Source organism: Sinohyriopsis cumingii, unplaced genomic scaffold (assembly GCF_028554795.1).
Source record: "Sinohyriopsis cumingii isolate HCF-2022 unplaced genomic scaffold, ASM2855479v2 utg003356l, whole genome shotgun sequence".
Lineage (NCBI taxonomy): Eukaryota > Metazoa > Mollusca > Bivalvia > Unionida > Unionidae > Sinohyriopsis > Sinohyriopsis cumingii.
The window spans coordinates 8,786-26,789 of NW_028316466.1; the positions used below are offsets into that span (position 1 = coordinate 8,786).

The following is an 18,004-nucleotide window of genomic DNA, read 5'->3' on the forward strand; positions in this document are numbered from 1 at the left end:
CAATGGATTTCATGATGAAACAAATTGGTTTAAATTTTAGCAGTTGGATAGTCATAGCACATGAGATTTTTAAAGTGCGTTTTACCACATACACTTACTTGGCATAACAAGTTTATACATGCCATTGACTTGGACTACGATCTCGATCACTATTCCCTGGAATTTATCACCTATGCCATAACTTGGAAAGTAATGAGATCTTCACCCTAGCATCGCATATACAGTTACTGGGCAAGACAATACAAATGTATTAATGCAACTGGCCTTTGCCACATGTTCATCCTTACTCCTCAGGGGACTCAGTTCCTGTGTCAAAGATTGTACACTTTTGAGAACCCCATCCAATTAAATGTAGACCTTGATTGGCCATCGCAAGACACATGCAGAAATTCATTTGGAATTGTACCATGGGGGCATACTTACTCCATGTACCTACTTAAAAAACGCATACCTCTATGTGAACGCCAAAAACGTGGATACGTAGGAATGATTTCTGCACATATGTACACATATTAAGCAACGTAATATTGAGTATTACATTGTTCGTATTCTTCTAGAAAGTCAGATATGATAGTTGTAGTTAGACGTCATAGCATGCGGAAGATGTAAGACACTATATTCCGTGAAATTCGTGTGAACTGATAATATTGTATTTACCGTGTGTCGTAAAAGACGGTATGACACGCCTCTTTGTACAAATCAACTATTACAACATTGCGATGCTAGATATTTAGGAATCAATTTGATAAAAGTACATTTATTTAACATAAGACATATCTTCATTTGCCCACTATAAAGTTTTTTAGGTGTTCAGCACCACGTAATCTGTATCATTTTCATGCCTTTCTTTTTCAAGGACTCTGGTAACAAGTACAAATATCAGACAGCACATTCAAGATGGGGCTGACGTTGGTATTGTTACTAGGAACCATTGCCGTGAAAACATGGTCAACACTCTCTATAGTGCCCAGGCCTGGATATTTACTTGCATGATATCTGTTTTTCTTCTTCAGCCAATGTGGCAGCAAGTACAAATGTTGGGCAGCACATTCAAGATGGAGGTGCTATTGGTGTTGTTGCTAGGAACCATTGCCATGATAACATGGGCAAATGTCTATATAGTCAACAAGTTTGAGATCGATTCCACCAAAGGACCATTTAGTCATATGTTACTAGACACGAAAACAGGATATGTTTACGCAGGTGCAATGAACAATTTGTATCAGCTTTCATCCAACCTGACCTTGATAAAGAATGCAACAACAGGGCCAAAAGATGACAATCCCAACTGCCCGCCATTGAACATAAATGCATCATGTGATCAACCCAAAACGCGAATGAATACTTACAATAAGGCCTTGATAATAGATTACAAGAATAATAAACTAATTGCGTGTTCAAGCCTATATCATGGCATCTGTGAAAGGTACAATCTAAGTGACATTGACTGCAAGGATCCAGATATTTACGTTCCAGTAGTTGCAAATGATGCTAAAAGCACCACAGTAGCATTCATTGCACCAGGATCGACAGATAGTTCCTCCCAGTCAGAGGTTCTTTATGTTGCTGCCTCTAGAACCAATGATGGACGGTCAGAATTCCGCGATCTTGTCCCTGCATTAGCTAGCCGCAAATTAGACACTTTTGATTTGTTTTACAAAAACATAAAAACAAGCTCATCCAAAAGTATTGTGACAATGCTTATGAATATATTCCCAGTCAATTACATTTATGGGTTCAGTTTTAATAAATTTAGTTACTTTGTTACTGTTCAGAAGCAGAACCCTAGTACAATGTCATACATTTCGAAGTTGGTTCGTGTCTGTCAGAAAGATAAAGATTACTCTTCATATGCCGAAGTGCAGCTTGAATGTAAGCACAATTCGGCCCTCTACAATCTGGTCCAGGCAGCTTATGTTGCTAAGGCAGGACCAGATCTTGCCAAGAGGATGAGAATTAGTGAACATGAGGATGTTCTATTTGTTGTATGCAGTATTGGAAACCCAAACACAGCCATTCCTGGAAGTGACTCAGCGCTTTGTATGTATCCATTGAAAGAAGTTGAGCAGATATTTACTTATAACATAAAGGTCTGTTTCGATGGGATTGGATATACTGGACCATCTCATATTATAACAGAAGATGCGTGCCAGAAAATGAACAGTGTAAGTTAGTTTTTCTTATTAATCTGCATACCAGCTGAGATAAATTAAAATTAAGTATTTCTTCAAATTTGTTAAGTCTGTATAGGTATTCACGTTATCTTCATCAAAACGTTCACACATTCGGAAGAAGATTAATTACTACAGAAATTCTGATATTAAAAATAAAGGATTAAACTAGTGTACCCATTTATTGAAACATTATACGAGGTTATTATTATTATTATTATTATTATTATTATTATTATTATAAAATTCTCATATATTCATAGTCTGATCTAGTATGTAATTTTGCATTAATGGGACAAGAAAGGTAATTTATGATCCACTCATATATATAAGACTTATCAACAATGCATAGTGTCAATGGAATCGATACAAATGTTGCTTTTCTCCACACCCCTTATGCTATGTGTTCTAAATTCATCTCGGTGTCTATAATATACATTATGTTGATGAGCGTTTGAATAACTGAGAGCAATGACATGGGGTGAGGAGTTACGTTAGATCGGTTGAACTAATCCTTACTAGTGACTTTATATTTAACACAGTGATAAATTATATCCATTCTTGCTATATGCAAAGTTCTTCACAAGCGGTGTTTCATGAACATGCTCGTGACGTTTTATTTATTCGAACATTTGACCAAATTATAACATAATTAAAATGATACCATCCAGTAGAAATTGTCCTTGGTTGCTTCCCTCTCTTCCACCACTGGAACCAATTGATTGAATGTTTGGTAATAACTATGGTGAGAACATTGTGCAAGTAGAAAAGTGTACATTGTCTGTAAAAGGATAAGACAATCAAGTGAAGCAAAGGTGATTTTACAATTACACTGTATATAGATATTATTGAAGTGATTTTCATTTCCATGTCATTATATACTTCTTTACAACATTATTCAGAATGCTATTCAAAGCAATTTCCCTAAGCAAAAAGAACAAATCAGCAGTTACTACAAAAATCTAAAAAGACCATAATTATCTTAGTAAGTTTAAGTCACCTGGAGAAACATCTTACATATCTACATTAAACCTATCTCGCATAAACAACTAATTTTGCTTTAAATCGAAGGAAGGATAGTCCTTTAATTGAATGTTGGGAACATGTTGATAAAGAATGGACTTCTTAAATCATTTTTGTTATTTTTTATATTCAGTATTGTATCTTGCATAAAGTGAAATTAGTACAATGTTAATAATTTTCTTTTTCTTGTTTAAAAAATTAGACACCACACCAACTTTTCGTACGCCAAAACCTGCTCTGGACCCATTAAAAATATAACCGGGCATTGGTCCATATCCCTCAATCCTAAATTAAACCTTCAACAATTCCCTATTTTTTCATATTGCTTTCAGAGTCATTTTTCGTTATTACTTATATGGGTTATGTAAAACCTCCCGAAAATTATCGATGTGGTATCTAATTTAATATATTACGATTAACATTTCTTGATACAAATTGTCAATGTATCAGTAACTAACAATCACTATTATTACAGTCATTCATTATTGATGATAACTATTGTGGAACCTATGGCATCAACTCCCCCATTGATGGAATGTTTCCCATACAAACAAAGGCAACCATAACCTTCAATACCACAGTATCTGCGGTGGCAGTCACTACGCAATCTCAAGATACCCTTGTCTTTGTTGGGACTGTAAATGGACATATTATCAAGGTACGAAAACTGCACTCCACCTTTATTTATGTTCCAATTTATAGTTGAATACAAATAGTGTGTATGTGAATCTTGGCTCAAAGTGGAAGGGGTTAGGAGAAGAGCTGGGAGTGAATGAGCTCTTTTCAGTTGCTGGTCAATTAAAACTAAAATATTCCAAATCTTTAAAATCACTTTCAATTTAAAACTTTGTACAGTATAGCACTTTTTCTTTCAAAATTCACTATATCCTCTTTTTTGTATATGCTGGAGAAAAAAATCCACTAACAACTAGTTTTAAGAAAATCAATTTTCAAAAATGGTTCTACTTTTCTATCCTAATTTGAAATGTATAAACTGTTGTCTTATTTTTGTGATAATATAAAATGACTAAACTTAATTTTGTAATCTATCTGCAATTATGTTATATCGATTTTCTTTACACAAGGTACAAATGTTAATTTTTGTGTTATCACAAAAGGCAAGGAATTTGGTAGAGTTTATTTTAAAGGGTGAAAAGGTATAACATTTGGGTCAAAAGTGACACAAAGATGAGTTTTTGGTGCTGATTTTTTCCCCACAATTTATCACCAAAAAATGATGAAAATAGGTACATTTTGAAAAGCTGAGCAAATAAAACATGTTGGTAACAAGTACCTTAAAACAGTGTTTGTGGTCAAACGTTCTAAAGTCGGCAATAACATTTTAAAAAAGACTGATCTAGAAATAAAACATGTCCCTGATGAGCCAGGAATCCCATATACTATACTACGTATGAGCCAGGATTCCCATATACCTTACTACTTAATCCCCTTTACAAAGATCCTTTTCTTCTCAGCAACATTGTATACGTGCACGAAAAGAGGAGCATGCTATGTTGTCTATTTTTCCGTCTGACCGTTACCAATTTGGGTTTCCAAATTATGACTTTAGTTGTCCACCATCTATTATTATTAAACTTTGTGGATTACTGGCGCTTAAGAATCCTTTTGATTTTGGGTTAAAAAAACAAAGGTCAAGACACTGTGACTTAAAGAAGGAAAACGGATTCCACAGAGTAACTTGACTTCTCCATCCTTTATAGTTACGTCGCTTCGTTGGTGGGTGGTACCGATATTAAGCAAGAGTTCTAAAAACCTTCTGCTTAAATGGTGAAAGATAAGATCACCGCGCGCACGTGTGTGTGTGTGTGTGTGTGTGTGTGTGTGTGTCATATCGCAAAGATTTCTGCAGTGTGGAAGCTTATGCTTATGTCTAACCACTTAAAGCAGTCGATAACAGTGAGTGAAATGAGAAACTCTTTGGATGGATTGCATTTGGTAAAAGAAAGAATGATGTTGATTTATATATAGGAAGGATTCTATCAACGTTCTGATCAAATGGTGAAAGTCAAGATCACTACGAGTGATGTGTGATTAGGATTTTTATAGAAGCTTTAACAATGTTCAAGTCAGAGGGCTACGATGTCTGCAGTGTGTACGCTATTGTGAAGTCAAACCGCTTAGGTCACTGCAGCAATAGGTCACTCTGAGTGAAAGAAAGGAAACATGGTTTCTTCCGAATAATATGAGTTTTCCATCAACTATTCCTACCAAACTCTTTGGATTGATTTAATTTGCCAAAGGATAGAAATATCTTGATTTGTATATAGGAATAAGTATATAGATGTTGTGGTTAGAATGTCCAATGTTAAGGCAAAACAACTAATAACACTCTACTCATACTTATACATGACACTTTTTTGTATAAGGAAACACGTTGCTGAATGTAACAGAACTTATATTTTATGATTTGAGCGAGTAGAACAACATTAATCGACATTCAAAATAATATATTGGCGATGTGAATAATCTACTTTAAACACTACGTAACTCTTGTGGGAATTTTATTTTGGGCTTTTGAAAATAAAGACTTCCATCATAGTACATATCTGTTTTAGTGTTTGTTTGTGCCATAACATGATGCGTTGCATCCATAATATGTCTGTAGTCCAACAGACTCAGCCAAATGCTTCTGCGGACAGTCGAATGGTAAAATGTACAATCACAAATACAAAATCCAGAATTACAGATTAGCAGCAGACAAAAATCATACTGATTGAAATTACTGAAAACCAAGATAGTTTTCTTTCAGTATACCATTTACATCAAACTTACTTTGTACATGATATCTCTATATGCTTGAATAGTAATGATTCTCATCAAGTGATACAACTTGCGCTTTTATTTCCCATTCCGAGAGACATTACTCTATGATATTTTTTAATCATTATGTCAGCTTGAAATTATGAATGCAGGTCAGGCCCAATGTAGATTTTATTATCATGTATTATATATCACAGGTAGATCTATGACTAAAGTAAAAGAGCATAATTGCAAGAAAGGAACACAATGATTACATAGGAGAAAAAACATCAGCTAATTAATCAAAATTGGAAACTTTTCCATCCCACCCACCACACACGTGTATATATGCAATTTTTCTATTTATATTTAACATCGATCAAATAAATAAGTTGAAAAGTCTAATGTACTCTGTGTGAGAGGATATAAAAAATTTCAAAATCTAATGAAAGTTTACTGATCAAGGTTTTCAAGACGCGGCATTTGTTTTGAAAGATTCAAACTTCCGAAGTCTTAACTGATGTTTCGCAAAATTGTTTTTTTTTTCCTCAATAGAAGGTACACATATTTTCTTTTAACAGATGGATGATAGAAACGATAATGCTTTTGTTTTAGCCGAGATGTTGTATCGCACCACGGTGACATACACAGGAGAATCCAAATACAACAATATTTCTGTGCCTGGGGAAAGTATTCTTCATTTGCTTGTTTTTATTGCCAAAGGAATTGCTTTAACAAACTCGTTACAATGTCAATTCTTCGCAGGACTTATATGGTCTGTTCAATGGATGCCTTTTCTCGGTGGGGGAGGGGAGGGGTCAGGTGTATTCAGCTTTGGTACTTTCAGATTTTTTGTTGCAATGTCCTTCACAGATTGCGAGATCAAGGGTGAGCCATCATGTTATGTAATGTGATATGCAAATTGCACAACAAACATCTTAGTTGAAGAAATAAAAGCATATTCATCTTCAGGTTTAAAAATAACAAGTTAACAACCAAATACAGCATATTGAATATGTGTGCGTGTCATTGATTTTCTGGTGTGCTGATATTTGTCGGAAACCTGGATATTAGTCAGGCTTTTGTTTGTAATGTTTCTCTAGGTGTATATTATTATTGTGACCATAATTTCTTCAAATTGTCTCTGCAGTTCTATCTCACAGGAAATTTTCTTTTCCATGTTCGTTGGATCCTTTGGTTTCTGACACGACTCAAAATCTCAAAACTGAATATAATACTTTGAAAAGTACATATTTTGAGAGGCCCCGGCTGACGGAGTGGTCTAAAGAGGTTGCCTTTACCTCTCTCTGCCATCCCACATATGTATGCGTGGGTTCTAGTCTCGGGCTCGGCCAATGTTGGTATGTGATAAAGCTTTTCAGTGGCTTCTCGCTCGTTGGTGAGTCTTAACGGGGTTTTTCCGGGTTCTTCCTTCGCTAGCTATACCTGCCACTATGAATATCATTTAATCTGCTGAAAAATGGCGTTAAACCCAAAACAACTAGCCAACATATTTTGAACGGAAAGTTCATAAATGGGAACTTTTGACATCTTCACCAAACAACAAAGACAAAGTACATCGACGACTTTTTCAAGAATACAACACGTTCTTGCCACATTAATAAATCAAACTCACAGTTACGTTTGTAGTGAAATTTGTAGTAATTGGAAACTTAGTCCATATAAGCTGGTAAAGAGGCTGACATATTTAGAAGTCACTCCACAACAGTGTTATATCCAAATTTGATTTATGAATGTTGCATATCAAGGTTGCTCCTTATTCATTTCATGTGGATAATACACTTTCTGGCAACCCAGAACATGTATATGTAGTTCTTTCCAATCTTAAACAAATGTTGAACTTTGGAATCCCATTTTGTTACAATGAGCATTGTGTTACTTATACAATAGCAATGCTTTTGAGGAAGGCAATTACTGGTATATGTATGTTCCTGTGGACATTCAGAATGTGCATTTAGGTGATACCTCGCTTGAGAATATATTTGATTTTATCAATTTGATCTGAAATTCAGAAAGTAAAGAAATATGGAATTATATTGACTGGTTTATTAGACTCATTTCTATAATATGCAGATTAGAAGTCATATGAGCCATTAATTCCATAAATACAAAGAAATGGTTACGAAGACTGTTGTTATCGTACACCTAAAATATATTAAAATGCTTTAGAAATCCAGGCAAGAATTGACACAGGTCGGGTGGACATATGATGATAAATTACAACAGTCTCTGTAGCTGGAATAGGTGTCAGTAGTGAAGAGGGGCGATTCAGCGACAATAGGAATTAGCATTACAGACCCTCTGGGCCTGTTTAGCGACAAGGGAAATTTAACATGGAAAAAATCGTGGGCTTGTTTAGCGACAAGGGAAATTGTTGTTGTTGTTGTTGTTGTATGGTTTAACGCCATTTTTCGGCACAAGATAGGCTATACATGGCGGCCAGTATAATTGGTGGAGGAAGAACCCTGGAAAACCCCGGGAAGAACCACCGACCCACGAGACGCTACTGGCAGGCTTTCTCACGTACCCACGTTAGCCGAGCCTGAGACTCGAACTCACGCAGACAGAGGTGAGATGGCAGTGATCCGTAACGGTGAGCGCTTTAGACCACTCGGCCACTCGGGGCCCCGACAAGGGAAATTAATATGGGGAATAAATCATGGGCCTGTTTAGCGACAAGGGGAATTGAACATGGAAATAAATCGTGGGCCTGTTTAGCGTCAAGGGAAATTAAACAGGGTGGGTCTGTATAGCGTCAAAGGAAATGGAACAGGGTCGGGACCCTATTTTAATACGGTCCCGAACTTATGGGACTACGGAAATTGAACATGGGAACATTTCAACAGGGAGGGTCTCTATTTTTTTATAAAAAAAACGGCTAACCATGAAAATCAAGGTCTTTTCGAGACATTGAAGGGTCCCTGAAAAGGGCCTTTGGGTTTATGTTAACATACCCTATTGTTAACACAGAAGGCACCGCATTGGTCTTCTTCTTGTCCTCAAACTACGTCTGATTTCAGGGCCATAAATGAGAAGACTCTTTAGGCGTCCTTGCCTCTCCACATAAATCCTTCGTATCCATAGACTTGTTTCTGTGCTATGGACAATAGCCCACTTGGATCGGACACATATGTCCGTCCGGAACATCATCGATGAGATCAAAGTAGACGATTCAACTGTGGTCCACATGTTGGGGTGCCGATAACAGGTAAAGGAATGCAGTGAACTGCGCTTATTTATAAGGAGAGGTTGGATTGAAACGGATTGAGTTGGTTAACCAATCCAAACACGCGTTACAAAATTCAGTCATCCCACGTCCAATCCGAAGAGAGCAGTCTGTGACGTCACATGTTCTATATAGATTCGTTAGCGCCTGCTTGCAGTCAATCCATGTGACTGTTTTTCAACATAACGGAAACTCTGAAAATGATAATATTGGGGTGCACCAGCCGTGGAGACTACCCAAGGGAACCCGGACTTACTTTCAGAAGAGGTGAATTGGGATTTTGTCGATTTTCTTAGCTCGCACGAATTTGTTCCGAAACCTTCGTCACCTTCTCCTTCATTACCGTACGTGGAAAATTTTCGACAGAGACAGAAAGAAGAATTGGAGAAATGTATACAACAGCAAAAGGAAGCTGAACAAGCTTTTCTCCTCAGCAACGGCAGCAAGAAGAAGAGGTAAGAAAGAAACAAGAAGAAGAAGAAGCAGCAGCAGCAAAGAATCAAGGGTGTGAAAGTCAACCGGACACGGTACTGTCAGACATTTTAGCAGAGATAAGAAGTGTGAAAGAAATGTATCAGACTTCTTTATTACGACCGAAGAGAATACGACCTTCCCGAGCTAAACACTCCAACCCCGTGACTAAGCCTACCGTACCACCCTGACTGATTTCAACTAAATCATCATCATCATCAACAGTACGCAGTCCAGAAGTAGGCCTTGGCCTTGGCAAAAGCTTAAGACAGTTACAGTTGATTGCTTAAACTCATTCCTTCCCCCAAAGGCCCTTTTCAGGGCCACCCATGTCTCTCGAAAAGAGATAGACTTTCAATTGCCAATAACTAAAAAGAAACCAGCATTCACATTCCTAATTTCTGCGTGGCTCATCAAGCGTGTGAGAAGTGCATTCAAGAACCTATCTTCAGATTCCTTGAGGAGGTGAAAAAATCTTTCGAGGACCGAACACGCTAGCTGATTTCGCCCGATGGGTCTTAGACCCCCATGGACATGATGTGGAGCCAAGAGGACATCGAACGTTGCGGAGATTGTTATCGTCATGCCATAGTCATGGCCCACAATTTCTCGGGATACGATGGACAGTTTCTTTTGAGATACTATACGGAACAAGGCACCGAGCGTCCTAAAGTCACTTTGAACGGAGCCAAAATCATTTTCATGCAAGTGGTACAAGTACAGTTTAAAGATTCAATGAGTTACTTGACCATGCCTTTGAGTCGAATGCCTAAAACTTTTGGAATGACAGAAATTGCTAAAGGGTATTTTCCTGACTTTTTCAATGCAGGAGCCAATCAACATGTTGTTCTACCCCATTTGCCGGATGCTAAAGACTACGACCCCGACAACATGCGTACCGAACAACGAGAAGCTTTCTACGCTTGGTACCAGACCCATGCCTCGGACCCTTTCGACTTTCAGGAAGAAATATTAAAGTATTGTCGTTCAGACATGGACATTTTACGAAGTCGCTGTGGAAAATTTCGAGAACTGTCCATGGAACACGGAGGGGTCGATCCTTTGAAAGAAGCTTGCACCACTGCCAAAGCGTGTTCCTTAGTTTACCGGCAACGATTCATGCCTGAAAACATCGTGGCTGTCATCAGTCCTCAAACGACCAACTATGTCAAACGTCAATACTCGGTCAAAGCCCTACGCTGGTTACATTACTTGTGCGACAAGGAAGACAAATGTAATCAGCATGACCGCAACGGACAGGGCGAAAAGACCATCGGAACGCATTCTGTGGATGGCTGCGCCTTAGAAAATCCCAAGATAGTGTACGAGTTTAACGGTTGTTACCCTGACTGTGGCAATACAAATCAGTTTTTACAACGGACTACGGAAGACTTGTACGAGGCCACTTGTCAGCGACGCCTAAAGCTAGAACAGCAAGGATACCAAGTGGTGGAAATGTGGGAACACGAATACGATCGCCGTTTGAAAACCAATCCCGAATTTAAATGCACCGTGGAAAGCTACCAGTTCATAGACCCCCTGAATCCGAGGGATGGTTTGTACTGAGGAAGGACCAATGCCACCTGTTTGATGTACCAAGCCGACGAAGAGAAAGGAGAAGAAATTAAATACTTGTACATGTGTTCGCTGTATCCCTACTTGTGCAAATATTGTCGCTTTCCTTCAGGGCACCCACAATTGTTGACGGAGCACATCGACCTGGCCAACATTCGACAATACGAAGGCTTGATCAAGTGCAAAGTTTTGCCTCCCAACGACTTGTACCATCCCGTGCTACTTCACCATTGTCAAGACAAGCTGAAGTTTCCTTTGTGCCGTACTTGTGCCGAAACGTGTAACCGAGACCAGCCTTGTCAGCACACCCAGGAAGAACGTGCCTTAACGGGGACGTGGGTCAGCGTAGAATTGTTCAAAGATCTTGACATGGGATGCCAACTGTTAGAAGTGTTCGAATTTTTTCATTTTCACAAGACACAACAATACCACAAGGATGACCCTAAGCAGAAAGGCATTTTCGCCGACTACGTGGATGCCTTCTTGAAACTCAAGCAAGAAGCCATTGTCTTTCCTTCCTGGTGTCACACTCCCGAAGACCAAAAGACATTCAAAGAGAAGTACTAGGCACAAGAAAGCATTACTTTAGATCTCATCGAGAAAAACGAAGGTAGACGATCGTTTGCCAAAGTGATGTTAAATCGCTTGTGGGGTAAAATGGCAAAACGACCGTGTTTACCCAAGACGGAGTATTTGACAGAACCTTCCCGCCACATTCAGATGATTCACGACAAAACCAGATTCATGAAACACGTGGACATCGTTCGCGAGGATTTGATCTTAGTCAATTTCGAACAAAATCTGGACTTTGTAGAAGCCGACCCCTTTGGAAATGTCATCATTGCGGCTTACGTGACAGCTCATGAACGCTTAAAACTGTACTAAGATTTAGAACTGTTAGGGGAACGTGTCCTGTACTTTGACACGGACAGTTGCATTTACATCTATCACCCAAATCAACAGCACCCTGACATCGAATGAGACCGTTTAGGAGCCTGGACAGACGAGTACCCCGACGACAAGATTCTAAGTTTTGCAAGTGGCGGTCCTAAAATTTACGGCTATCAATACCGGGACAAACAAGGAGAAGTGCGCACGAAATGTAAAGCGAAAGGATTGACTCTGAATTATTGTACCAGTCGAGTGGTGAATTGAAAGAAGCCTTGCAGTCTGGAAAAGATGAACACTTTAAAGTGACCACCTATCAACCCAACAAGATTGTACGTTTACCCACTCACCACATCGTCAGTCGACCCTTGGAAAAAGTCTATCAAATCGTGTACCAGAAGTGAGTGCGACTTCGCAATCATTTCACGTTACCCTATGGACACGTCGATATTGGTCTTTATATAAAAAGGAACTCTAGGCAAGATCGATAGTTCATTGTGACTACCAAGTCCAAGCAAGCAAGATGAATACTTTGAGAGAAACACAAAACAAGTTCAGACAGGCACAATTCAAGTTTGGGACCTCTGAAGCATAATGCGATTGTGAGCCTTGCGATGGGAGCGATGCTGAATGTTGTGACCTTAGTGATGCCGTAAAGCATCATGGGAACTTTAGTGTCACTACCCCTATCATGGAAAGTGATGCTGTGCGTGTCAAACCTGAGGGATGCGAAAGCGATGTCACTCGTCCTCTTGGACACTTTACAGGGTTTCATTTTAAATGTGGATGTCAACTTTCACGTCTACCCTCCTACGGATGTCATCCAGCCCTGAGCAAACTCCTATCCATATCACCCTACCCTCATCGAAACGAACCTGTGAAAGACGAATATTCGTTCCCAGTGCGATTGTCTGAATACTGCGACTTTGAAAATCGTCTTCAATCGTTCAAAGGGAAAATGACCTGAGTATCTGTGAGTACCAACCTTCGAAGAATTAGCCACAGCCGGATTTTTCTACTTGGGCGAAGTGGATAAAGTCAAGTCTTTCAGTTGCGGTGTGTTACTTCACCACTGGGAACCACAAGATTCGACCTACCTAGGACATGCTCGATGGTCACCGAATTGTCATTACTTACCCTTAGTGGGACCGAGACATTGAAATAACTTACCATGTCGTTGAAGAAGAAACCAGATTGACTAGGAGTCAAATGTTGGACATCACCGAGATTAGTATTTCAACTCCATTTCAAAAACGATATTGAATCATTACCTAAAGATCTGCAAGAGAAAATTTGCAAGAAAGTTTGGCAGGGACTTGCCAGAGTGAAATCGCAATGGGTAACTGTAGAACCTTTGTGCCGAGAAATTCACAAGAGGAAAGTGAAAAAAGTCTACCAGTGTGTTAGATTTTTCTGGGTCAAGTGTGCAATCATCATATTATATCACTCTAGACCATTTACATCAAACGAGTTCAATGAGATTCTTGGACGTTAACCTGAATGGCAGTGGTCAGAAATTACTTAATATGTGGATTACGTTTGCTCTAGGAGAAGATTGTAAATTCAATTGTACTGACTGACTATTCATGGACACTTTACAAGAGAACATTAGTGCTTTGCCTGTGGAGTTGAGAGAACGCATTTACCGAGAACTGGTCAAAATACAAGCCAAACGTAAAAAACAATTGCATCCGTTACGTCACCAGATGTTTAACCACTGGTACCTGAATGTTTTAAAAGAACTGATTCGTCAGAAATTATTTCAGTGGTCAGACCTTGTTCAACACTTTGAGTTAGTGAATGATCGAAATGTTCATCATTTTGGTTACTTCGAAATTCACCTTGTGCAACGCATTGAGGAAGACGAGTAAAAGGATTACCAACATATTTTACGTGGAATCTACTTAGCGGAAGAGGACATTTCTAAACGACCTCTGAAGTTTAGATTACAGTTTGGAGCATTTAAATGTCCAACTGGAGAACGAAGATCTCTGGGAAGAAAGTACGTGTATTGCCTCCGAAGCAAAGTGACTATAAAAACAGGAATCCATGCCACGACTTTTTTCACATGTGATTGAACAGATTCCGTGGAAGGAACTCAATGACCATTTTCAAACCGTGGATCATTACCATCAATTATTACACGAACTGTTTCCGTTCAATTTGGGTCGACAAGTGGTGTGTGTCTTAGTGACTTCTTTTCTGGGATTTCGTTTACTAGCCGATTCCTTGTGGACTCTTTACGAACAGTACTTACCACCCAAATGGCCCTAAATGGTGACGAAAGACTCCTTTTGCTCAAAGTCTTGCGTTTTCATCTGGATACTTCTCGACCTCTACAGGAAAAAAGTGATTCGTCAACTTTTAGCTACCGAAGACGTGTATGACGATGTGTGTGTAGCTTGTGACTTACACCCCCATTGGACAGATGTCCGTGCCTGGAAAAAAGGGGGATTTGAGGTTTGGACCCAAGAAGTGGCCCAGTATGCACGAGAGTTGTTCAAGGAAAGAGTCACTTTTCAACCTTGTTAGTGACGTTGCCAGAAGAAGAAGTCCCCGTCACCCAGGACAGGACTATCGTGGACATGTCTGAAAGACCCTTTCGGGAGGACACTTGTGTGACCTTACCCCCTATAGAACTGGTCAGAACATGTTGTACAGACACGTGTGTTTATATTCCACGTTGATGGTTTTCATGTGCCTTTTATCGTTGTACTTAAGCCTTTGGCTTTTATGTATTCTGCTATTTCGTATTCACGTTTAAAATATTCAATAAACGTGTCCTGAAAAAAGTATAAAAAACTCTTGTCTTGTCTGTTTTCGTGTCACAAGTGACATTCCTGACACAATGGCTACTTCTGCTGTCTCTGCTCCCTCTTCCTCTACTGTCAAAGTCAATGACGAACACTTAGATCGTACCAGTTGGGAGGCTTTGTATCTTCGCCATCCCTTTAGCATGTTCATTGCTGGAGCTAGCGGTTCAGGCAAAATCGAATTTGTCAAACGTTTGATCGAACATAAACATCATTTGATCGATCGTCCACCTCAACGCATCGTGTGGTGTTACAAAGGGTGGCAATCGGCATACATCCTTTTGCGAGAAATTCAAGGCTATTCCATCGTGTTTGTGGAAGGCATTCCTAGAGAAGACGACGGCATCGTCTCTGACTCCCGTCAAACCCATTTGGTAATTTTCGATGACATGTTAGGAGAAGACGAAGAAGAAATTTAACTGGTTTACGCGCAAAGGGCATCACCGTAATGCCAGTGTCGTTTACGTCACTCAAAATTAGTTTCAACAAAGTAAAGCCCATCGCAAGATTAGTCTCAATGCGCATTACGTGGCCTTGTTTAAAAGTCCTCGAGATAAATCACAAGTGCAAGTCTTACCCAAGCAGTTAGGAACGCCTTGGCTGACACAGGCGTACGACGATGCCACTCAAACTCCACATGCTTATTTACTCGTCGATTTGAAACCTACTACCCCCGATGATTATTGATTTCGTATCCAATTGTTTCACAACTGGTGCCAAGACTGTGCACGTCTACGTCCTTGACTTAATCCCTACAAAATAAATCTATAAAAACCTCGGTCACTTATCAATTGTCTCACACAGTTTGAACATGACGTCCCTTCAGTCGCATCTTCCCGTCAAACTGATTCGTGCCTTGTATGGCATCAGTCGAGAAAACAATCCACAAACACGGGCTCGTATCTTAGATGCTAGTCTCAAAGAAATCTTACGATGGTTCACGGTGACAGCACGTCATATACTGCAAGGGATCATTCAGATTCCTCATCAAAGAAATCGCTTTTGTGATCGAAACAAAGTCGCTTTGACCCAACTGGCCGATCCCCGCATCGACACACAAATCAAAAAAACAAATGATTTTGAAACCTGTAGCGAGCTGTTCTCTAGGAGGGGTCATCATTCGCTCTCTCTTAAGATGGGATCCTAATGCTCCCAAAGTTCTCCCCAAGAAAAAAGTCAAACGAAGCTCCAAGAAGAAAAAGAGCCACGGTGTCAAGACCAGGACCCAAAGGAGACCCGTGTTTCCAAGAACTTTTCCAGCGGCGGGACCCTCCTCTTACCAGTCACCACCCCGGAAAAATACCCCCCCCCCCCGAAAAAAGAAACAGAGAAAAAGTCCCCAGAAAAAGAAAAGCTCACAGAAAACTAGTCGCAAGAGAGGTACTATGGCCAGGACACAATCTTACACTCGCAAACCACGACCTGCAACGGCAGTAGCGTCTCCGGTATCCTCAGGTTCATCCACTTCTCCGTTGATGACACCAAGAACTGAGAAGTATTTGGAGACGTTGATCACACCAATAACTTCTCCGTTGATTACCCCAAGAACTTCCCAAGTGGCAGGGCCCTCCAATTTAGCGGCAGTAGCCGCTTCTAACAAAGTACCTTCTCCAAAAATCAAAGTCCAAGAGAGATCGGGCATGTTAAAGAGTTTACTGGATTTGTTCAAGCAAGAACTGGCTCGATTTAGTCCGTTGCGTACCCCTGCACGACGCGTCATGCCTGTCCTCAAGTTGATACGACGCAAAGACAATCAGTGGCGACGCGTTCCAGTATAAAATAGGCCTGCGACCAAGTAGGGGTTTTAGTGAACTCCCAAAAGATGTCACCTCAAAGAGGTGCACACCGTCACTATCCTCAGAAAAGAAAGTGACAAAGGCAGACTCGTCATCCGACAAAGCGCTTAGCCAAGCCTTGACGTTACCCTAAGAAAAGACACAGTCGTTCCAAGAAAAAGAGGCGCCAACAAAGGGGAGGATACCTTGGCGATTTTGGGAAAAACATTGTCACCTTTATGACAAAGCGATAGTCCCCCCAAAAAGATAAAAGGGTGTGTGTTAAGTCATCGACGTTAGTGTATGTTTGGTGAATGTCCCGGAACCCACAAGCAAAGATGTCACCCTCCAGAAAACATTCTTCTTCTAAACCCCAATGAAAGAAAAGGAAAGGACTGCCTTCACGTTTAGTCAAACATGGGGACATGTTATCTGTCCTGTCCAAATGTTCTCCAACCCTGCGAGAAAAACTCATTCAAACGGCCTCCAAAGAGGTCATCGATACCGTGTACGAATGCTGTTTGAACGTGTTGAAAGGCACGATCCCTTTGTCCAAACACCAGAAACAATGCTTAGGTAAACATCGTCACGTTCTTCGCCAAATGGTTTGAAAGAAAATCATCCTTCGCCAAAAGAAGAAGATGTTGGTCCAACGTGGAGGAATTTTACCCCTCTTGCTTGGCCCATTACTGAAAGGAGTCTTGGGAACCGTGTTGGGAGGACTAGTGGGAGCAAGATAAAAAGGCCCTCTGGAGTCCAAAGATCTCAGAATTGACCCCTGACATCCCATGGAAGGACGAAAACTAGCTTTAGTGCCTTACAAACGACGGATGGAATACCATCGTTGGCAAGAACAACGCGCCCCGTATTTACCTCCCAATCCCAATTTGAGCAAGATGTCCCAGGTACAGCACGAATTGCAAACCTTGATGGATCGCCAAGATTTGTCCGAAACAGAAAAATTGCAAAAGTACGGTCAACTCTTGCAACGACTGCAACTCTTTCACCAGAAAGCTTTAGACGAAGCAGCTCTTCCCAGTCTGAAAGATTTTAAGACCTTGATGAAAAGTCCATCCCCCAAACCATCACCACCACCACTACTACCATCCTCAGGGGTCACCAGAGATGCTTCCTCACGAAGACTTGAGGAAGAAGAGATACGAGAAGTTGTTCAAACACCGTCAGCAGCTTCCATGTCTAGTAAGGTTGCAGCATCCTTGTTGACCCTGTCTTCCACACCCTAACGAGAAGAAATGAAAGCTTGGGTTAAAAAGATGATGT

The 18,004-nt window shown here is 40.1% G+C and overlaps 1 protein-coding gene across 1 annotated transcript in view; it reads left to right on the forward strand.

Moving 5' to 3' along the window:
- Positions 1–861: 861 nt before the first annotated feature.
- The window catches only part of LOC149769644 (hepatocyte growth factor receptor-like), a 167,868-nt gene continuing 150,725 nt past the window's right edge, over positions 862–18,004 (forward strand). The window contains exons 1-2 of the mRNA XM_089949788.1: positions 862–2,165; positions 3,670–3,852. Of these exons, the coding sequence (XP_089805914.1) occupies positions 945–2,165; positions 3,670–3,852 (1,404 nt within the window). The 5' untranslated portion in view covers positions 862–944. The remainder of the gene's footprint in view (positions 2,166–3,669; positions 3,853–18,004) is intronic.